This window comes from Hakea prostrata, chromosome 10 (genome assembly GCF_041222555.1).
Source record: "Hakea prostrata isolate BN-2017 chromosome 10, UWA_Hpros_2, whole genome shotgun sequence".
NCBI lineage: Eukaryota > Viridiplantae > Streptophyta > Magnoliopsida > Proteales > Proteaceae > Hakea > Hakea prostrata.
The window spans coordinates 32,311,408-32,335,000 of NC_142609.1; the positions used below are offsets into that span (position 1 = coordinate 32,311,408).

Below are 23,593 nucleotides of genomic sequence, written 5' to 3' on the forward strand. Positions count from 1 at the left end.
TGAAAAAAAAAACGAAAACGTCGAGAATGCAATAGCCAAACAATGATATGATCAAATCTCCCCTCTCTCTCTCTCTACTAAAACAAATAAACTCTGAAAAATATGAACCCTTGAAACATCAAATATATATATATAAAAAAAAATAGGATTGGTTCGGTGGGCTTAATTATGGGAACAAAATATGGTTCGAAATATGGCCGGTTTGGTCCAGGCAATGGGTTTTGGAAGGGCCACTTAATGGGTTTTAGAAAGGCAGCTTAAGAAGGGAGACGGGATTTAGAAGGGGTTACCCGGTTCGATGGCGAGGTGGGTGAATAAGACTGGTTGATGACCGATGGTGAAGACGATGATGGCAGCGATGGTGAAGACGATGAAGACAGCGATGGCTGAAGACGATGAAGACAAAAAAAGAAATCGTCCAAAAAACGCGATGGTGATGGAGTGCAGGATCTTTTTTTTTTTTTCTTCTTCGCTTGGTGTTGTCGATTTGAATGCGCGGTACGAATATCAGCCAGAGAGGACGATGAGTTTCGATGGTTACTCAATTGGTTTGAAGAATCGATTGGTTTGAAGAACGCTAAAAAACGATGGGTTTCTTTCACGACAGAGATAGCAAGAGAGGGGAGGAGGTAAGTTGACACTCTTCTCTTTTTTCTTAATTCCCTAATCGAGATTAGGCTCTGATGCCATGTAGAAATAAACGATTGTAGTAGAATGGCTTGTTGATCCATGATCTCAAGCCCTTTATTTATAATTAAGTGGAAAGTAGAATATTACAAGGAATAGAATTCTATATGAATACAAACTCTAACTTAACTCCTATACAAACTCTTATTAGACTCAAAAAAGAAACAAAGAGTGGGCACATCCCCAAAGGGGTGTTGGGTGGGGGGGTTGCCGGGGGGGGGGGGGGGGGGGGGGGCGGCCCCGGGGGGGGGGCGGAGTAGTACCACCCCATTTTAGCCTAACTATGGTTCATGGGTTAACTCGGGAATTGGAGGGACTGACTAGCTAAGAAGGACCCTTAGGTGTAGAGACCATACCAGGAATGTTGTTAGACCTAAACACCAGTGGAGGGAAGACGGAAACCCTAGAAGTTGAGTGAGGAAGTGCTAGACATGATCAAGAGTGAGAGTGGAGCCCACTGGAGACCTAAGGAGTGGTATGACCAGCTGGTTGATAGAGCCAGTCAATGGTGAAAAGGTATAGTTGAACAGTAAAAATGAGACCCTTGCCCTATAGACTATCCTAATGCGAGAGGAGACTCTCATTTTGTGGGAAACACAGTGGGAAGGTGGCTAATGAGAGAAGAAGGAAGGGAGCTCCAAACCTTGAGTTGCCAAGCTCCATTTGGGATTAATTACTGCAAAACCTACTCAGAAAACACTATTGTAAGGTAAATCTCACTCTTCCCTACCTATCTATATGAGTTTTGCTATATTTTTTTATGTGTGGGCTAATAGGTGGGAGCACTAGTGCAAAGGAATGGGGAAAGCAAAGGGGTTTCCCTATTATTGGTTTCTATGTGTTCTACAGACTAAGAGTAGAATTCTGAAATGAATACAATAATGTTTCAATTGGGATTGAGTAGGGTTTGGTTTGGAATCCCAAATTTGGGGATAGTGGAACCCAAGATGAGAGGTGTATTAGGAGGAGATTAGCTATGGAAAAAGAAGGACCATTGGGTGGGGGAGACTCATTGGGAATCTCATTGGAATTAGAGGAGAAGAAACCCCAAATTTCGGGGTGGAATTCCTCCTGGAGACCCTTTGGTCGATACAGTAACCACCGGCTAGGTTAGCTGCATCGACCGGTGGTTGACTAAGGTGAAATAGGATTGAATTGAAGGGAGGATTTTGGGAGATGAATGCTTACTTATAACCACTAACATGTGTACCTTATAGTGAAGGTTGGTTGAATTTGGAGTACTGTTGTCAAAGCGTCCACCTAGGCGGCAAGGCGGTTTTTCAACGGCCTTGTTTTGAACTGCTTAATTGACGCGCCGTTTTTTTGCCTAAGCGCTACCGCTTTGTTGCCTTGTGCACCTTATTGGCGCTAGACGCTAAAACAACTACTTTTTTGACATTTTGTACATAATATTTTTTTGCTTATTTTTTTTAAAATCAAAATTTATTCTACAAAGCCATATATATATATATTTAATAGCTTAGTCATTTTGGAATCGATTGCAAAGGAACCCCTGTGCCCGTTGGCAACAGAATGTGAAGCATAAGCCATACTTAACATCAAGCATCAATGAATCATTAAATGGACAATGACTTGGAAATCGGAACAACGAGATCTATTAATTTATCGTGTTGGCCCTGTTAGTACATAGTCATTGTTATGATGCTTGATGAGTTGAACTTATTTATTTGTTCTTTTTTTTTGAAAAATTATCATTCTTGAATGCTTTCTTTTTTGGATGAATGTGACTATTGAATGTTTGTTTAGCTTATTATAGAAAGTACATGTATTAAAAAGTAGTTGTATTGAAAAATTTTTACCCGACTGCTTTGGTCTCCTTATTGCCGCCTAGGCGACGCTTTGTCGCATAATCGCTTGGGCGGAGCCCTAATCGCTTTGGTTGCCTTGCCGCCTTGACAACCTTGGTTTGGAGTTCAACAACCCACCTTAGAACCGTGTTTGAATCAAATTAACAACCGAACAAGGTGAAGAGGAATTGGATGTTAAACTTAGGATGCCAATTTCACATTTAACTATGCCATGAATGTTATATATGCTATGATATGAATGTGTAATTATGAATGACATGTTGCATGCATCCATAATATAACATGTGGGTCTCACACCTACACACATGGACACACTATATTTATTTTTCGATGCCTTATCATTATCATGATGCTTATTATGAATGTACATAGATCACAGGAAGATGGAGAAATGCATCTTATGATATGATGGGGATGGTGGCTATGGCCATTGCCTTCAAATTCTCATGCATATTTTCATATGAATACATGCTATATAGTTGCACTAGGTTAGGACTTAATCTCGGAGTGCAACTACCCTATCAACACAGGCATTGAGGTTGGCAACTCATGGTATGGAGTAGTGGTACTAGTGGACGCCCAACAGACGGAATGGGAGCCATGAGGGGACACTGGGTACCCTAGTGTACCATTCATGTTGCCACTAAGATAGTGAAACTTGAGGTGGCGGCATAAGGTTGTTGTGGTGTATATCCAAGATAACTAGGCTTGAGGTATGCATTTTTAGGATGGCTAGGGTAGCTAGGTCAAGACAGCGGGTTGCTTGAGGGTCTATCTCTAAGCCATGGAGTACACAATGAGTAGAGACTTTGTATTGGCTAGGTAAGTCATGACACACACCAGTCTGTGGCAATGGTCATTATGAGTGGTTGGTGAGGATGACGTGGGTGCGAGCCTGGTGTGGACTACTATCCCTTAACCTTGGTTGTGGTGCAGGGTGTGGCCTATACCCTATACCCTTGGTCTTGTACTTTCTTTTTGTGGACTGAAAGACCTCCCTGAGGACTGGTTACTATCAAAGCGTGTTATTATAGTTAGAGACCTGCATCTTGTATATTGATTGGATGGCATGTAGGACAACATTGCATGCATATGATTGTGTGTGTTTCCTCCTCACGAGTTTGGTGGAAGTCAACCCTTTGGGAATCCTTCCTTTTTAGATGAAGTCACAGATGGGGGGTGGCTTCATTGAGAGAGGCGTGACGTAGATCATAACGCAGCATGATTTGACTTCCGTTTATTATCTTTGGAATTAAAACTGGGTCGATGTAATAAATATTGAACCTCATGAGTGAAGGAAATCATTGATAATTCTTCTTTAAATTAATGTTTGTTATTCGGTTATTTCTGCTGTAAACGTTATAGACATGTGTCATTTATGGTACTGAATCAGCGAATCCTAAGGGGGCCTGTATGGGAATCCCGTGCTGGCGAGTAAATCCGAATAACCCCGCTGGGGATGTTACAAGACCACCCTTCTCCATCGTGCAACCTTCTCTGACCAAACAGTGGAAGATCTTAGGTACTCTTGAAATCTTCCTACTCGGCTATAACGTCTTCCTCTTTAGATTTTTTGAGGAAGATGACAAGGACCAAGTTCTAGATGAAGGTCCATGGATGGTTGGCAAGAAACCTTTATTCCTATGACTATGACATCGGAATCACACGGGAAAATCTGTCCTCCCTTCCTCTTTGGGTATAACTACCTGACCTTCCTCTTCACTTTTGGTGTGTAGATGGCTTGAGTATTGTTGGGTCAACTTTGGGCTCTCCTCTGTTTTCAAACACTCATCCCTAAAAACGGATTAACTATCCTTGCATGGAATTCTCCGTTGTGGCTCCTCTTCCCTCCTCCATCTCAATCAAGGAGGAATATAAGTGTTGCTTCAATTAGAAGATAAAATTTGAATGAAAGCCTCCTCTCTGCTTGGTTTATAAGTGCTTCGGCCACAAGCCTTGTGACGTTGGTAATCCCCTTGTGCCTTGGGGAGTTCTTGTATCTCATGTGTTACCCACCAAATCTAAGCTTTTGAGAAAACCTTGCAATCCACACCTCTCTTCAGGTGCCAAAGTCCTCTTGAGGCCATGACTTCCTTCGGCGATTCCAGCAGGCTTCCCAATGTTGGATAAAATCGATACCTAGCCCTGGCGTTGGAATCTGATGATGCACCACTGTCTGATGATTGTTCTCTTGCATCCCCCATTGGTCATCCCCTCTGTCGAGCAATCCCTTCCTTCCACCATGCTTGCTTCATCCGTTGCACCTTCTACATTTGCTACCCTCCAATCCCCTTGGTCCCCCCTAATGCTTGTTGCTTCTTGTGCTGATGCATTGCTTATTTCCTTGCTAGCCTTTGGGCACCTTCCCTTCTTTATCCAGGTTTACCTTCAGAGAGGAGTACGATCCCTCTCTTGTTCTCTTCCCACTCGTCTTTCCCTCCAATCTTAACCCCCCTCCACTAATTCCCTCTTAACCCTTTGGGTCTACTGCCCCTCCTCCCTAGTCCCTACCCCTCTTTGGACCTGCTCCTCAACCCCAGCCCATAGTATCACATTTCCCTCAAACCTGGCCCAAGCTCACCTCATCCTCTCCTACTCCCACTCCCCCATTGGGCCACTTCAATATTGACTCTTCGCCCGTCCTTCTTCATTGGCCCATCCCCTTTCGAACTGTGATTCGGCTCTTGCTGGCCTTGGCCCAACCTCGGCTTTCTCCTATCCTAGCTGTTGTGGTTCCCCCAATTTTGTGTTGGGGATCATTTCTATGCTCAAATCTTTAACCAGCTGATACTCTTGCCTTTGGCATCGAGTAGGTCCCCCTCCTATGCCTTCTCCCTTGATGGCTGTGATCCCAGAGCCCCCCCCCCTCCCTTTCAGATTCCTTTGGCTCCCTCCTGAGCAGGTGGCAGAGCCTTGCCCTCTTGAGGCTGAAGATATCCTCAATGTTTCTGAAATTTTTGACATCTTTGAGGGTGCCTCCAATTCCGGTTGTGATGGCTATAGGAGGAGCAATCCCTCTACTAAGGGCTGCCACCATTTTTGGAGAAGATTTCGTTGTTGATTTTAATTCTTCTAGGAAGAAAAATAAGAAAAAGAATAGAGTGAGGAATTAGATTCTTTTAGTCTTCTTCCTCCTCATCTCTCTGATTTCTTTTCTCAGCTATTTGGCTTTTGCTGTTTGTTAGTTCTTAGTTTCCCCCTTTGGCTGGGTGTAGCCCTGTATATATATCAGGTTAACAATTTATTTTCTATGATAAATTGTAAACCTGTTGTATCAGGTTTACAATTTATTTTCTGATTGGAAGGCAAAAATTCATGTAGCTGACCCCATTTAGTTGGGACAAGGCTTTTTGTTGTTGTTGTTGTTGTTGTATAGATATACAGAATTACGAATCCAATTGGAAAAATAAAAAATTGTGTGATGGAGGTGAAATGTTAATATGATGTTTAGTCTCAGAAAATGCAAAATTAACAGAAAGATTTTTATTTTTTTATGACAAAGAGAATGAGTTATAAAATGGATACTGTTATAGTTCCTTCTTACTCTTTCCCCCCTTGCTAGCATCAAGAGAAACTGTAGATAATTTCTATGATATTTTTGTGAGTTCAATTTGTCATTTTCTTAATCTTTTCTCTTTCAATATCCTGGGTGCTTCCCCTCTTTTGAGTCTTGTTGCATTTTCCTTGTCTTCTTTTAGGAAAAAGTATTTGCAATGAATTACTAAGGCTCTCTTTGGTATAGCTTAAATTTATGATTATTGGACATATGAACATAAATAGGGGTGTTTATTATGCTTATTATCCTTATTTCTATTTAACATAATACAAAATAATACAATAGCCATAATGAGGTGGAGAGCTGTTTATGATTTATTAGGATAAGAGTTTAATGTTATTTATGCGGGCAAGTTTATTGAGCATGTGTTTTAACTGTACGGAATTAAGCGTAAATTGTATTTTATATAGTTTAATAACATCTGTTCAAATTGATGGCTCTATATTTGCACGTAAAGATAGAGTTCTATCTCCTAATTCTTCCCAACTCCACAAATCATAAATTCTCCTCTCTCTGGCTCTCTTGATATATATCACCCAATCTTCTCCCTTTCGCTTTCACTTATCTCTTCCTTTTATCTCTTCCTTCCTCCCTTATTGAAGAGACCATGGTGGGGACGTTGGTGGTTTTACTTACCCTATTATTATTGTTCTACTTGTTACCGACGGTGGAATTAGTTGGAGTCTGATTGGGACTATCTCCATCGAAGGCTTGAGGAGGTTTGTTTTCAGAGTTATTGGCAGAAAATTCCCCGGACACCTTTATGATCTTTCTAGGCAAAAAAGGCATCTTAGATGCTGAAGAAGATTTCAGTGGCAGAGCAACAATACTTGTGCCTTCTACCAGCATAGCAACTTCTACTATCTAAGAAGTGAAGCTCTGATGAAGCTGGGGAGGATTATCAGGCAGCACCTGAGTTTCGGTTTGTGTTTAGGACTCTGATAGACCCCTCATCTCACGACTCTATACTCGCAGGTAGGGAAAGAAAGATACAAGATCTGCTGCACAACAGCCAGGAATGGAAGGAAATACTTGAGAATATTTACTGTCTTATAGGAATAAATGTGGGGTGATTCTGTTGAGATACAGGATGCCTTTTAGGATTGGATTTGGAGTGATTTTGTTAAGGGATTATGTTAGGAAAGTAATTACAATTAGTAGGGGAAGGGAGAATAGGAGATTATGGGTTTAGTGTTATTAGGGAAATAAGGGAGGGGGCGATTGCTCTCGGGTAGCATAGGATCACCTACTGCTGTAGCGTGTTCTGTTTTAGTTGATTGTTTGATTAAAAGTCCATTATTGTTATTACTTCTGTGTGCCAATTTATTATTGTTTATCCGTTGAATTTGGGGTCTTATCAATTTGGTATCAGAGCCAATCGATTTAAGGGGAATGGCAAAAAGCCAAGTGGAACAGAGGGATTTGGGGATAGACAGAATATTGTGAATGACTTGCAGAATATTGTAAAATATTTACTGAATAAGAGAGATTTGGGGATAGATAGAATATTGCAGAATATTCACTACTGAGGAGGTATGTTGTGCTGTGGGGGTGACTGGCACCATTGTAACCAGTTTATCATTGTTCTTTGTTATTCTATCAATTAAATAATATTAGTTTTGCATTCGATACGTGGGTTCTTATCAAATTGGTATCAAAGCACATTTTTTATTTGCGAGAAGCAATGGAAACCGGATTATCCATGTTTTTCGGGGAAGGGGATGTGCAGGAATGGCTTCTTGAGTTTTGTTATTTTGTTGGGAACACTAGATTGATGATGAACATAGATTGGGAGTGGCACTGCAACATTTAGAAGGAGAGGCGTTAGCATGGCTTTACCAGAAGAACTGGTCAAACTTCAATTGGTCAACCTTCAAAGATGCCCTGAAATTGGATTTCAATGTTAAGCAAGAGACTGAAGGAGCAGGAGAAGCAAAAATACCAGGTTTGAGCAAGTTAATGGCATCATAGTGTATGAACCATCAATAAAGGAACAAATAAAAGCAGCAAAGACTGAAATCACAGAGAATGCTCTAAAAAATTTTGAAGCCATCCAGACAAGGGGTGATAGTATTGCAATAGTAACCATGGCGATGAAGCATTGGTAGAGATTTTAAAAGAGGGTAGAAGAATTGGAAGTCATTGTTAAGGAGATTCAAGGACAAGTAGGGGCTTTAGAGCATCAGATCGAAAAAGGGGAGAAGGCCAATGACAAATTTAGAGAAGAGTTGTGATTTATGTTATTAAAAGAGAAATCTCTCGATTCTCACACAGCTGAGGTGACTGAGATCGAAGGAACCCAATCTCACGGTGAGCGAATGGGTGAAACATAAAAATCGCGGAAAATTTTTCCTAGGCAACTTGAGATGCCAATTTTTCTGGGCGACGACCCAATAGGGTGGATCACGAGAACAAAAAGGTATTTTGACCTTTACAAATTGAGCGATGGAGTGAAACTTCAAACAACCACCTTGTGTTTTGAAGGAACAATGTTGGGGAGGATATGTTTTCGCGAATTGCATCAACTGTTACTCTCATGGAAGGGATTAAAAGAGGTGATGATCTAGCGCTTTAGTTCCGCACAACTTAAAACTCCTCAAGAGGCCTTGATCACCCATAAGCAGGTTGGGTCGTTTGCAGCGTACAGAGACGACTATGAGTCTCTAACGGCGGCTGCCAGAGCTGTAGAAGAGGAATGGTTGAAAGGGGTTTTCCTGGCTGAGTTAAAATGAAGATGCGAGAGCTGAGGCTCGCCTATTTGGCCCCACTAATTTGGGCTAAATAATGGATCTAGCCCAAGCAATAGAGGCAAAGAATTGGGTTGGGAAACTTAAGAAACCCACTTGGGCCCTGTCCACTCACACAGCCCAAACTTCAAACCCACGCTATATCAACTTAAGCCCACCCAACACCTCTTATAAAGGAACCGGTACAACACATGGAACCGGAATGAACCAAGGACTTAATACTCCGGTTTGACCAAACCAGAAGTTTGATCCATCGTCTTCTTCCTCTCAACCTTGCTTTGCAACTTCAGTGGCGATAGGAAACTCAGTTCGATTGAGGTGGCTTTCTCAGGAAGAAATTAAGGAGAAAATGGACAGAGGAGTATGCTTCCGGTGTGACGCTCCATACACTAAAGGCCATCGATGCCCCCTGAAGCAACTAAAGTTGCTACTTCTTCACGACAATGATGAATCAGAAGTTGCAACGTCAGTAGGAGTGCTCGATGATGAACGTGGTGCAATCAAAATCGAACTTGTGCTCAAAACGAAACTCTCGCATACTTCTCTGGTAGGAATTGATTCCCCACATACCTTAAAATTAACGGGGCAGATCTATGGTTGCGATGTTATCGTTTTGGTTGATTGTGGTGCAACACACAACTTCATCGCTCAAGAATTGGTGGAGCCGATGGGATTGGAGGTAAAGAACACAAAATTTTAGGTAGCTTTGGGGGATGGAATGATTAGCAAAGGTATTGGAGTTTGTCGACAGGTTCCGATTCACTTGGGCGGTGAGATTTTCTTACAGAAATTTTACCCTTTCAATTTGGGTTTCATTGATATAATCTTGGGTGTAGAATGGTTGCAAACACTCGGGGAGGTCAGAAGCAATTTGCATTTAAGAACCATGAGTTTTGAGTGGCATGGACGACTCGTGAAACTGAATGGTGATCCAACTTTGCTGTGATTGGAAACGACATTGAAAAGCGTGCTACAGTCCGTTCAGGCGGGCGGTGATGGATATTGGCTATAGCCTCAGCGTCCCGAATGTGAAACTATAGAGGGACACGAGAGTACAGCTGTATCCAATTTATTAACCAATTTTGCTCAACTCTTTGCGGAACCCACTGAATTCCGCCCAGGAGGGAACAAGACCACAGGATAAGGCTAGCCGAGAGAAGTACACGACCTAATATCCGACCCTATCGTTACCCACACTCTCAAAAGAATGAGGTCGAAAGGTTAGTACATAAAATGTTAACTATAGGATTGATACGGCCTAGTGTGAGTCCTTACTCCAGTCTGGTATTGTTGGTCCGAAAGAAGGATGGCAGGTGGCGCTCTGCGTGGATTATTTCCTGACAAGTTCCCTATTCTTGTAATTGACGAACTGTTGGATAAGTTAGGAGGAGCCACAATGTTCACCAAGAGCTACCACCAGATCAAAATGGCGGAAGGTAATGAGGAAAAGACGGCCTTTCGTACCCATAATGGGCATTATGAGTTCCTGGTGATGCCATTTGGGCTCTCGAATGCTCCAACCACATTTCAATCACTCATGAATGAGGTATTTCGAGCACATTTGCGAAAATTTATTTTGGTGTTCTTTGACGATATTTTGGTGTATAGCAGGTCCATGGAGGAACATGTGGGTCATTTACGAACCACATTTACACTCCTTACACAGCACAACCTTGTCGTTAACCGAAAAAATGCATGTTTGGGGTTGCTACACTGGAGTATTTAGGGCACATCATATCTAAAGACAGAGTAGCGGTAGATCCATGAAAGATCAAGTGTATGGTGGAGTGGCCCCAACCCAAAAATCTTAAAGCTCTACGAGGGTTAACTGGGTATTACCGCAGATTTGTCCAAGATTATGGTAAGATTGTTGCTCCGCTCACTAACTTATTGAAGAAAGACGCATTTCAGTGGGGTAATGAGGCAACAACAGCATTTAACGCCCTAAAGGCAGCAATGACGACCGTCCCTATGTTGGTCATGCCCGATTTCACGAAGGAGTTTTGGGCTAGGTGCAGTTTTTATGCAAGATGGCCATCCAATTGCTTACTGGAGCCAGGTGTTGTCACCTCGTGCACAAACCAAGTCTGTATATGAGAAAGAACTAATGGCAATTGTACTTGCTTTCCAGAAATGGCGTCACTACTTGATGGGGAGACATTTCAAAGTATGAACTGACAAAAAAAGTCTGAAATATTTGTTGGAACAACGTATTGTGGCTATTGATCAACAGAAGTGGGTCTTGAAGCTATTGGGATTTGATTTTGAGATATTGTATCGTCCGGGCAGCAAGAACAAAGCCGCCGACGCTCTCTCGAGACGGTCAGAGGGTGATATGCAGCTTCTCTCTATGACAGCAGCAACCTAGCAGGAAAGTGAGGGTTTAGACGCGGAAGTACATGCCTCAGAACGTTACCAAAAGATTATTCAAGCCTTGATGAAGGGATCCCAAGACTACCCTAGCTACAAGCTAAAACAGGGAACATTACTTTATAAAAATAGGTTGGTCATCCTTAAGGGGTCCACTCTCATTCCCAAATTATTGTCAGAGTATCATTCCACCCCATTCGGTGGGGATTCAGCTTTTCTGCGGACCTATAAGCGATTGGTGGCTGTGGTCTACTAGGTGGGAATGAAGGCTGCCGTTCGTGACTTTGTGGTCAGTTGTGATGCTTGTCAGCGCAGTAAATATCTTGCTATGAAGCCAGCTTGTCTCCTTCAACCGCTGCCAATTCCGGAATGCATTTGGGAGGATATTACTATGGATTTTATTGGCGGATTACCCAAGACTAAAGGCGAGAATACAATGCTGGTGGTAGTTGATTGTCTCTTCAAATATGCCCATTTCCTTTCTCTTTTGCACCCTTACTCCGCGAAGGATGTGGCTGTCTCATTCACTAAGGAAGTTATCCGCTTGCATGGATTTTCGCGATCCATTGTTTCTGATCGAGATCGCATTTTCCTTGGTCACTTTTGGATGGAGTTATTCAAACTAGTAGGTACCCACCTGAAGTATAGCAACGCCTATCATCCACAAACCGATGGCCAAACAGAAGTGGTGAACTGCAGCCTTGAAGTTTACTTACGCTGTTTCTGCACTCGCCAACTGAAGGATTGGATTAATTGGTTACCTTGGGTGGAGTATTGGTACAACACAACATTTCATTCAGCCACTAAAATGACTTCATTCCAAATTGTGTATGGCCGTGATCTGCCTTCGCTTTTGCATTGGGAAGATGGCCGGTCCAAGGTAGATGATATTGATGTGTTCCTTTGTGAGCGCAATCGAGTACTGGATGATCTCAAATCTAACTTCCGGGTGACCCAAGAACGGATGTGCGCTTCCGCGGATCCCAATTGCCTGGAAGTGCGCTACTAGGTTGGGGATGAGGTTTTCCTTAAGCTCTAGCCTTATCGTTTTTAGAAACTTGCCAAACGCCCAAATGAAAAGCTAAGTCATCATTTCTATGGGCTGTACCAAATCATAGAGCAAGTGGGACCAGCTGCCCTATCGGTTATAGTTACCAGAGGGGACTCGCATCCACCCTATGTTTCATGTTTTGCAGCTGAAGCCAGTAGTTGGTCAACACATGGTTCCCCAGCCTCTTCCCTCATGTTTGCGAGAGAACGGCGAGGTACAACTCACACCAAAACATCTGATCAGCATTCGCTTCTCTGTTTAGGGGGTATTGGAAGTTCTGATTCAGTGGAGAGGACTTCCCTCTTGTGAGAATACGTGGGAAGATTTTGATGCGCTGCAGTCCAACTTTTCAGACTTTCACCTTGAGGACAAGGTGAAACTTTTGGAGGGGAGTATTGATAGACCCCTCATCTCACGAGTCTATACTTGCAGGCAGGGAAAGAAAGATACAAGATCTGCTGCACAACAGCCAGGAATGGAAGGAAATACTTGAGATATTTACTGTCTTATAGGAATAAACGTGGGGTGATTCTGTTGAGATATAGGATGCCTTTTAGGATTGGATTGGAGTGATTTTGTTAAGGGATTATGTTAGGAAAGTAATTACTATTAGTAGGGGAAGGGAGAATAGGAGATTATGGGTTTTGAGTTATTAGGGAAATAAGGGAGGAGGCGATTGCTCTCGGGTAGCATAGGATCACCTACTGCTGTAGCGTGTTCTGTTTTAGTTGATTGGTTGATTAAAAGTCCATTATTGTTATTACTTCTGTGCGCCAATTTATTATTGTTTATCCGCTGAATTCGGGGTCTTATCAAACTCCAAAGGGGTTTGGGGTCGGGATCAAATCAGCGATTATTTCTGAATGGGGGCTTGGTATTGCGTTTCCGGATGATATGAGGTGGGGTGGAGGTTGGAGTTGGGATTAGAATTAATTTGAGTCAGGAGTGGGGGGTTGAGCTTGCTTGCCCATGGAAGAGAGCAAAACTGAGAGCAAAGATTGAATTGGGTGTATGCAGCTGGGAAGGAAAGAGTTGGACCTTGAGAAGATTGATGGAAATTGCGGTGGTGGTGGTGCTGATGTAGTTGTAGTTGCTGTTCAGGTTGGTTCATGAGGTAACGGCAATCAAACAACTGAGCAATCAATACTTACCTACCCTATCTATCTATTCTTGATCCTTCGCTTTATCTGGGAAATTTGAAAGAGAGAAAGAGAAACAGAGTACCTCGATTTTGATTGACTGAATATCTACTGAAGAGAGCCACCAATGGGTGATGGTGGAAACTTGAAACTGATCAGATCGAGAAGAGAGACATATAGAGAGATTAGGGTAGATTGAGGTTTTTAGTTCTTTCCTTAAATACATAGGTACTTTTTTAAATTAACAAATATATAATAAATCTGTATATAAAATACCATACATATTTTTTATCATTTAATCTACTATATCAATTAGTAAGCAAACGATTACTATTTATAATTCATAAACTGTTATCATATTCAATTGTTCATAAATAAGTCAATAGGTCATAAACATAAATATAAATTATGCCAAAGAGAGCCTAAGTGTTTTTATTAATTGATTTGGCATATTTTTAATGAGCATTCCAAATTTCTGTATAAAAATTGTGCTGTTCGCCCTTGCAGATTTTTTGCATAGTGGGTCTACTTTTATCTTCTAATATGTAATTGATTGATATCTCATGTTGAACGCTGTTTCAGGTGGGAGGTCTTGGGGATGTTGTCACAAGCCTTTCTCGTGCTGTTCAAGATTTAGGCCATAATGTTGATGTAATTCTTCCAAAGTATGACTGCGTGAACCTTAGCAATGTAAGAATTCAAATCTGCATTTCCTGTATTGAATGTTAGTGAAACAAATATGTGGGTAGTGTATTTATTTTTGTTGAGATTATCAGATTGGTGCTATTATTTTTTCATAGTTTTCCCTGTGCTTGACACGGTGGTCAAGTACTTACATGCAATGCTTGATTACGGTTTTGAGTTTTGGAAACTGATGTAGGAGAAACCCTAGAAACTAGGGGACCTACAAAGTGGGCTACTAGACTCTTAGAATTAAACACCTATTCTTGACAGATAGTGAAGAAAGGAATTTGCAGCACTTGAAATCTAATTAATCATGCATGTAAGACAGCTTAAGTAGAGAAATAAACACAATAAGTCTTACTGGTAAGCACAACTAAACAAGAATCAATAGGGAAACAAGGGGATGGGGATCTTGGCACCATAACACTAAATTGAATGCAAGGGAATTAAGAAGCTTAAAAAAAAATAGAACTGTCCTAATCAATATTAGATTTCTAACAAGGAATTCAACAATTAACAATGTAAAGGGAGTCTTGGGAAGTTTTGTTTTAAACAAAATTATTGCCAAAGAATAAATGAGAAATATTTTGGGAGAGATAATGTTACCTGCTGATCCTGGCTGCAAAACAAGGGTTAGAAAGCATCTAGGAATAGAAATAAAAGAAAGAAAAAAATATTTTGAAGTAGTGGTGAATCCTAGGAAAGGAGAAAAAAAATATATTTTGAAGTAAAGGCGTATCCTAGGAAAGAGAGTAGGTGATAAGAGAGAGGGAGAGAAAGAAAAGAAACAAAGAGAAGGGAAGGGAGACTAACAAAAGACAACAAGACTACCGTACAAGGGAAAGAGGAAGAAGAAAAAATGCAAAAAAAAAAAAAAAAAAAAAAAAAAGAACTGTGGGGTTTGGGGAAGAAGAAGAAGATTTTCAGGAAAGAAACTAGGTCTTTTTTGAGAAAAAAAAGAGAGTAGATCTTTGTAGAGGAGAGCAAGGGGAATTTTTCTAGTGGGAAACAAGGGTGAAAGGAGGAGAGAGAGATTACCTGGAGAGAGGGGGAAGTGTTGGTTCCGCTAGGAGGGAGGGAGGGAGGGAGAGGGAGAGGGAGAGGGAGAGAGAGAGCAACGTGAGCTCTTTTTTTCAAATTCTTTCATTCATTGATGTTGAAATAAACGATTGTAGTGAATGGCTTATTGATCCATGATCTCAAGCCCTCTATTTATAAATAAGTGGAAAGTAGAATATTACAAGGAATAGAATTTTGCATGAATGGAAACTCTAATTTAACTCCTATACAAACTCTTATTAGACTCCTAATAGAATCCAACACTCCCCCTCAAGTTGAGGCATAGATATTAGTCATGCCCAACTTGACCAAAAGAGTATAAAACATCTGTCCAGGTAAACATCTGCAATTTGATCTTCAAACTTATAGATTACGTCTGCCTTATAGACTTCCATTTGCTTTGTCCTCATCTTTATTGCAACTTTATGTCTCCAAGGAAGAACGCCCAAGAAAAAAGGTAGAATCATCAAATGTTGAGAAGACTAAATTTTTGCGCAAATCTGAGGGAAAATATACTTTTGGGGTAACAATTGCTAGGGTAAAACAGCCAAAGTGAAACTTTTGATTTGTAGCAATGTTAGATCTTTAAAGGGAAAGTTTGCCAAGGGACAATCTCCAAAGGTAGAGGAAAATTTGTCAAGATAAGTGACAATCTCCAAAGGTAATAGAGATCAAGTTCTGCAAAGGTCAAACGACAAATCTTTTGCAAGGTTAGATCTCCAAAGGGAATATGTCAAGTTAAGGGGCAAATCTCCAGGGTTAACAGAGATCAAGTTCTGCACAGTCAAAAAGATAGCTCTATAGCAATGTTAGATCTCCAAAGTAGAAGATTGCGAAGGTAAGGGACAAACTTTCAAAGGTAACAATGATCAAATTCTACATAAAGATTTCCCCAAAAACGAATTCCATACAAGCTTTAAATAAAAAAATTGATTTCTCACAACCCTACATGTTTAATTCCCAAAATAACCCCAACTTAAGTTGTAAATATAATCCAAACTCAAAATAATTCAAAATTGGGCCAAAATAGACTTTAGGCCCAGCCCATAAAGACTCAAACATGAAATTAAAATATTTCAATAGTAAACTACTATCCAACCCACTAAAGCTAAGGAAAATAACAGGACAAACTGCCTATGGGTAGTGTTTCTCATCGAACCATAGGATCCTAGCAATCTGATAACCTCCGAACTCATCATCGATCCACATAGATGCTGTCGTGGGATGATCTCTATGTCGGCGTCGCCGGTAAACTCGGAACTGCTCACTGATGTCCTCATTAGAAACAGACATAAGTCTACATACCTTTGACCTTCTTCAAGACTCGCTAAATGCAGGAATCATTTGCCCTAGGTATGGCCTTTTTTTGAAACACTGTATTCATGTTTTCGTCTTACCAATAGAATTGTGAAAGTCTACATGATTGGGTAATGCAATGGATGTAACGTACGATTATCGGATAGCTGATTATCTTTTAAATGTCAGGAACTTCTATTTTGTGAAAAATATAATGATCATGATTCCACATTTATTAGCATCTCCCAATATACTCCATTCCTATATATAGCTTTTTCAATATCCATTATTCCTCCCAATCCTCAATCCTCCCCCCCCCCCCCCCCCCCAACCCAACAAAAAAAAAAAAAAAAAAAAAAAAAAGAAAGAGAGATAAAGAAAAGGATCTTTGATAAAAGTTAACTTAGTTCATTCAACTACTGATTTTTATGTCTTCTGGAATAGGTGAAGGAGTTTCAATATAGTCGGAGCTATCATTGGGGTGGGACTGAAATAAAAGTTTGGTTTGGAAAAGTAGAAGGCCTTTCAGTCTACTTTTTGGAGCCTCAGAATGGGTAATGTTGCACTCTAGTTCCATAATTAGAAGTTCTACTGGTTTTATATTCTGATGTTTAATTTACTTCTTTATTAAACTTACATATGTATTTATAACAAAATCTAAATGTAATTGTTCTAGATTAGTTTTAAAATTTTGCTTGGTTTTGTTTTGTCCTACTTGTTTGAACTTTCAAGGGCATTGTTCCTTAAATTAGTCGCATCATTCGTATACATGTGTATTTCTCTTGTTTAGTTGGTGGTCAATTTGATAAATTGTTAAAGAACTGATGTCAAATTTCAGTGGAATCAAATTCTGTGTTGGTGGCTTTTGTGCCAATCATTCTTTTATCATGATGTGCTGTTATTATTTTCTCGTTCATCTTAATGAGGCTGAAGACATCTTGTTTGATCCAAAACTTGATTGTGGTCAGTAAAAATCTTTACTTATTTTGTCTTAGAACGTATTTAGATTAGCTAAATAAAAATCTTACATGATATTTTGTCTTAGAACGTATTTAGATCAGCCCATATCTATAAGGTAGCTAATTCTTGTATTGAATCTGTTAATTTCTTAAGTGAAAATTCCACACTCAATATATAGTTGTGGAATAGTATGGATCTATAGCTAACGTCCTGATCCAGACTACTGCTAAGGGTTTTGGATGATTTTAAAGAAGCTTCTCTTGAAAGAAGAATTTATCTTTAGACTTATGAGCTATATGAGGAGATTTTCAGTTTTCAATAAACATTGTCACTGTTATTGGCTTCAAGTTAGGTTGTACACAAAAAATCAGACCCAAAAACCACCAAACACCCACCAAAACATTCAACCAATGGTGTACCATGCTTCACCAAAATTTTGGCCGAGCGCCGTCAAAACACCGAGACGAGAAGAGATTTTAAACTTCGGTTGAGACAAGTCAAAGATGACTTGATCTCATTCAAGTTCTGGCACTTTTATAAGCTATGCTTGACCAAGAAACTGAGATTTCTAACAGAGGTCTCAACTCGTCCAAGATCTCGGCCGAAATTCTGTTTTTCTCTCATTTTTGCACTCTATCTCGTCCCAACGTTCTGAAAAAAATGAGATATTGCCTGACCTTCTATAGACCTGGGTTGCATGGTTAGCATCATGTATTCGATGCATCTCGTATTTGCTCATAAATAGTACGCCAATTGCTTAACATGTATCAGATAACCTAGATTTATTAGGCTTGTTAATTTATAAGTTGACAATAATTTTGATGCTGTACTCCACAAGTTATTACAGTTGTAAGTGAAAAATCTGTCTTTGATATGGGCTGCTTTTGGATCAGGTCTCTTTGATATTAACCTTTCTCTTCTGTGCAGGCTGTTTTGGGCAGGTTGTGTATATGGTTGCAAAAATGATGCCGAAAGGTTTGGTTTTTTTTGCCATGCAGCTCTTGAGTTTCTTCACCAAAGTGGATGGAATCCTGTAAGTTCTATCATTCGATTAATTTTTTCATGGTGTTGTTTCTAAGTCAGCTATTAACTGGGTCAGATATTTCCTAGTTGGGTGATTGGGTGATAAAACCGTGGATAATTAATGCAGTTGTTTAACTACTGAGTTCCAGTGGCTATCAGTAGTTGGCCTGATTTGGGGTGTGGGGTATAAGCTGGTGGTTCAAAAATCAATGGATTCTTCCGTTATACAATTTGGTTTCTGTTGTCATGTTAGTTTGACTTCCAGTGGTATTTGTTCCTCTGCTTACTGATAGTAAGGGATTCCTGGCATATAGATTTGAGCATTGGTTTTTTCACCACTTGTATGTTTCCAATTGATTTCCTCAGTAGGCTTTGTTTTATGTTTGAATACTTGGTCAATGAATGTCTTTGCCTGTAGGTTGGGTGTGGACAGGAAATCCGAGAAGCCTAGATGTATCTTTATATTGTGTAACTTTACATCTAAGCATGAATAGGTGCAGTGGAAGAATATGTTAGTGTGCAACATCTGATACCCAGTCCAGCCTTCATCAACACATTTTGGCAGTGGGAGGTGGGACCATTTTACTTAGTCTGCTGTAAGCCAGTGGGTTAGAACTGGCCTAGGAAATCTTTCATTATTGACTATTGGCCACTCTTGGTCTATGGGGGATGGTCTTGACCTACCTACTTGCTTTGGTCACCAGGTGACAGAGTCTGCGTTAATTCAACACAACCAAACTGGGTCTGATGAACCTTGCTATATACATCTGCAGTTAATATCCATGCAGATTTTTCACTATGTCACAGTTTGTTGATCCAACACAAGCCTTGGTCTCATTACACTTGTTGCACCTTCAAATTTAAAGCATGTAGATTGTTCATAAGTTGCACATGAATCATTTAACTCTTTCAGTTTGTTATTTTGTCCTTCACAAGGTTCTGTATCTTAAATGATATTTTCATTGGGAGCAGGATATTTTACACTGCCATGATTGGTCTAGCGCTCCTGTTGCATGGTTATTTAAGGATTATTATATGCATCACAGTCTCAGTAAAGCTCGTGTTGTCTTCACCATTCATAACCTTGAGTTTGGAGCTCACTTTATTGGGAAAGCGATGCAGTACTCAGATATGGCTACCACTGTTAGTATCTCTTTCAGAGCTACAGTATCCTAAAATAATTTAGATGAGAGCTTAGAATCTAGTTTGTCTATTAAAATTATTATTATTATTATTATTATTATTATTATTATTATTATTATTATTTTTGGGTTGAAGCTCCATACTGATTTGTAATTTATATTTCAGTTCTAGTGGTGTCATTTTTCTCACCTTTCGCATCTAGTTTTCTAGTCCACTCTCTTTGGATTATGGAATGGAATTAGATCTACCTTTTTCATATTCTTTTGTTGCTAGTGCTTCAATTGTGTTTGTTGACTGGTGATTTCATGTGGTATTATTCTTTATTTCCTTCCTCTTTTTATAGATGAGGTAGGTGTAAAACAAAAATGGAATCCCAAGCCTAGTTACAACAATTTACAGGCTTAATAGGTGCAACCCGTGGCAACATGAGAACCACTGAACTTAGTGATAAAAAAAAAAAAAAAAAAAAAAAGAGATAGTAAAGAAAAAGAAATTGCAGTAACATACCGTTCTGTTCTGGAGTTTTATTTTAATTGTTATGAATTGTGGTATGCATGCATGTGACCTTGTAGAATGTCAGCGCAAATGGTTTAGTTTTATACATGTTAATGAGGGTTTGGGTTCAAGTTTGAAGAGTTAGAAGAAAAGAGAGAAGAACAATCATAGGGAAAAAATGAAAGGGTAAAGGAACAATAGTACAAAAAGCGATGAAGTGATAGGATAAAAGGAATAATAGTATAAAAAGCGATGAAATGGGGGGATAACCATTTAGCTTGGCGGCACAATGTTCTGGAGTGAACAGCTTTGTTTTGTCATGCTTGAAAATTGAATAAGATTTAAATAGAAAAATTAGAAGCAATGATCTTTCAGAAAAGATCATTTGTTTGTAATAGAAATACCTAATTTAAAAGAATTCTAAATTTCTGTTCTGGTTGGATGAACAACTACAAATGAGGCTGCTCCTTTCAATTTCCTACGAGCTACAAAGGCTGCTGTCTCTTCATTTCGGAAAATTAGCCTCCCGAAAGCCACTTCTTTTGCCTAATGGCTGCCTTACAGATGGCTGATTTAGAAGCATATGGAAACCCAAGCTCTTCCAGTTTTGCTTCAAAAAAGAGGTGTGGCCTTTATATTCCACCTCCCAGGAGGGTTAGATCTTACTAGGCATAAGGTTCTTGTGATCTAATGGTTCAGTACAGGATTTCCGAATTATAAGCAGGTTTTGGACATGGTTTTGAGTCTCTTGACTATGCATAGTGCTTTAGTTTTATGCCCATGGATTGGTCCCAAATATTTATTTAGATGAGGGTCCAGCCATGGGGTTGGATCTTGTTATCTTAAGAGTTCAGGCTTAGTGGTTTAGCAAATTAACAGATTGACTAATTTTCAATTTTTCCCCCTTTGGTTATGTTGAAATGACAATAATTAAATGATGTCAAGTTTATTTGTCAGTGTTTAACACCATGTCCTGAGCCTTAATGATGCTTAAACAGTAAAGTGTAGGAGTGCATGCATAGATGGCAAAGTTTTGAGCTGTCACTTGCTGGGAATTTGTTGCTTGATTGCCAGTCTAGGAAGCCTGTAGTTAAGAGAGATTTTGATAATTCAGTATCTCAACCCCAACCTCCATAGAGAAAAGGGGGAGAGTGGGGGGGGGGGGGGGGGGAGGGGCAACTTAATGCTACTGTTGACAGAATGATGTAAAACTCCATCTTTGGTTTACTATTCCTAAATAAACTTGGCACCTGAAACTTAACTTCTTTGGGGAGCTATGGATATAAGGCATCACAGAAAAAGAAATGATGACTCAAAACTGTCAACATATATTAGTTGAAAAAGAAATAGCAAAATTTTGTGTCCCATGTTTGAACAAAATTGGTTACCCTATTCGACTTCTACCTTGGGATTTCTTTAATTAGAAAGCCCCAGGATAATTTATTACCATGGTTGCACAAATTGAAATGAAAATGAACCTGAAAATCTAATGGAGCTGATTAAACTGAGTTAATATCAAAGATACCCCAGAAAATTTGCTCTAAAGCACAAAGACCTATTGAAAATGAAAAGATGACAGATACTCCAACTTTGATTTATGAAATTGCACCATAGTTCAGTGTGTTGGTAGTTTCTGTTAGGTCATCCTTTCTAATTTTGTTTGAAGTACAGTTAGACCCTTCTGAGATTGCCCTATTGCTCTTAGATATCAACATTCAAAAGTTACTAAGCTTATCATCTACTCCTTCACAATTGATAGCTAGGTTTCAGTCATCATTGTAAATAGAGCTTATTTCCAGTATTTTCTCCTTTAGAACTATCTGGAAGTGAGGTTTTTAATTCTATAAGATTGGAGGAATCTAATCAAATAACTTTCTATTGGGAGCATTTCCTATAGATGGCTGAATCTCGTTCTTGGGTTTGTCTTCTTTGCAACCTGCAAATGATGTGCTGTGGGATTTGCAATTGAACCCTGTAAGTTAGAGAGCAGATCAAGAGGAAAAACAGAATGGCGAGAGGAAGAAGAAGAAAATCAGAGAAGAGGCTAGGAGGCCTTACTCACCACATAACCCTCCTTCAGCCGAAGTCTTTATTGATAGAATACTCCAGTGATTACAACCAGCAAGGAAATCAAAAATACAAACGAAAACTAAGCTCTACATAAATAAAAAAGGCAGGAATTCTCATGTCCTTTCTATTTCACCTATTTCCAATAATTATCTTCTAACACTCCCCCTCAAGCTAGAGCATAGAGATCAAACATGCCCAGCTTGTTACAAATGTAGTCAACCCTAGCAGCCCCTAAGGACTTTGTGAGTAAATCCGCCAACTGTCCTATACGAACATGTTTTGGAGAAATCAATCCTTGTTGCAGCGTTTCACGAACAAAGTGAGAGTCAACTTCAATATGTTTTGCATGTTCATAAAACACCGGATTAGTAGCAATGTGAATAGCGGCCTGATTATCATACCATACTATTAAAGCAGAATCATCACCAAAGACTAGCTCTTTCAACATGTGTTTTGTCCATATCAACTCACAAGTGACCTATGCCATAGCTCTATATTCAGACTATGCACTTGACATAGCCACAACAATCTATTTCTTACTCTTCGAAGATACAAGATTACCACCAATCAAAGTGCAATGGCCTATGGTTGACCTTCTATCAATCGGTGATCAAGCCCAATTTGCATTAAACAACCCTTCAACTCTAATATGACCATTATCTCTGTATAGTAGTCCATGACCAGGAGCCTTTTTGATGTACCTCAATATTCAGAGAACTATGTCCCAATGGGATGTTCTAGGGGTAGACAGAAGTTGACTCACGACATTGATTGGAAAGGAAATATCAGGTCGAGTCGCAGTGAGATAATTCAATTTTCCAACTAGCCTTCGATACCTTTCTCGATCATTAGAACAACTCCATCTTTTGGCATAAGCTTCACATTAGAATCCATAGGAGTCTAGAGGTTTAGACCCAAGCAACCCGGTCTCTATCAACAAATCAAGTACATACTTCCGTTCGACAAAAAATCCCTTTCTTGAGATTTAGTAAAATGTTTCAATAATTCCTAAGTCTTTAGTCTGAAATTGTTGTTGTAAATATAACTTCAATTTACCAATTCCTATAGAATCATCTCTAGTGGTAGATCATAGATGAGAAACAAACTTCCTATACTTGAGCAATGGTAAAATACTAAATGGTCACTATCATGACGGGTGAGTCCAAAATCTAACACCATAGAAGTGAACCGACCAATCCATGCTCGAGGCGATTGCTTTAAACAACAGGTCATTCAAATCTCCCAGAATCTTTCGTGACAGTGTAGAAACAAAGTTCTTACCTCTTAGAAAGCAATACCAGAAGCTGTGCAACCATTCTTCCAACAAAATACATGTGCCATTGTGTTTTGTATGCTTTAAATAGGTAGTATGCAAGAAATCAGATTAAAAGAAACCATTTAAAAACCTATAAAACCAGGCATCTAAAGATTCTAAACCACTTGGGAAAATTCCCAAACCTTGACCGAAATTTTTGAAATTTTGG

General features: G+C 39.7%; 1 protein-coding gene across 2 annotated transcripts in view; it reads left to right on the forward strand.

Annotated features, from left to right (window-relative positions):
* The window catches only part of LOC149002516 (starch synthase 3, chloroplastic/amyloplastic-like), a 54,950-nt gene that overhangs the window by 20,737 nt on the left and 10,620 nt on the right, over positions 1-23,593 (forward strand). For both annotated transcript variants that reach the window (XR_016170114.1, XM_089136183.1), the window contains exons 7-10: positions 13,962-14,069; positions 16,863-16,972; positions 18,306-18,411; positions 19,374-19,544. Coding sequence is in view for 1 of the 2 variants with exons in the window: in XM_089136183.1 (XP_088992309.1) it covers positions 13,962-14,069; positions 16,863-16,972; positions 18,306-18,411; positions 19,374-19,544 (495 nt within the window). In the remaining variant the exon portion in view is untranslated. The remainder of the gene's footprint in view (positions 1-13,961; positions 14,070-16,862; positions 16,973-18,305; positions 18,412-19,373; positions 19,545-23,593) is intronic.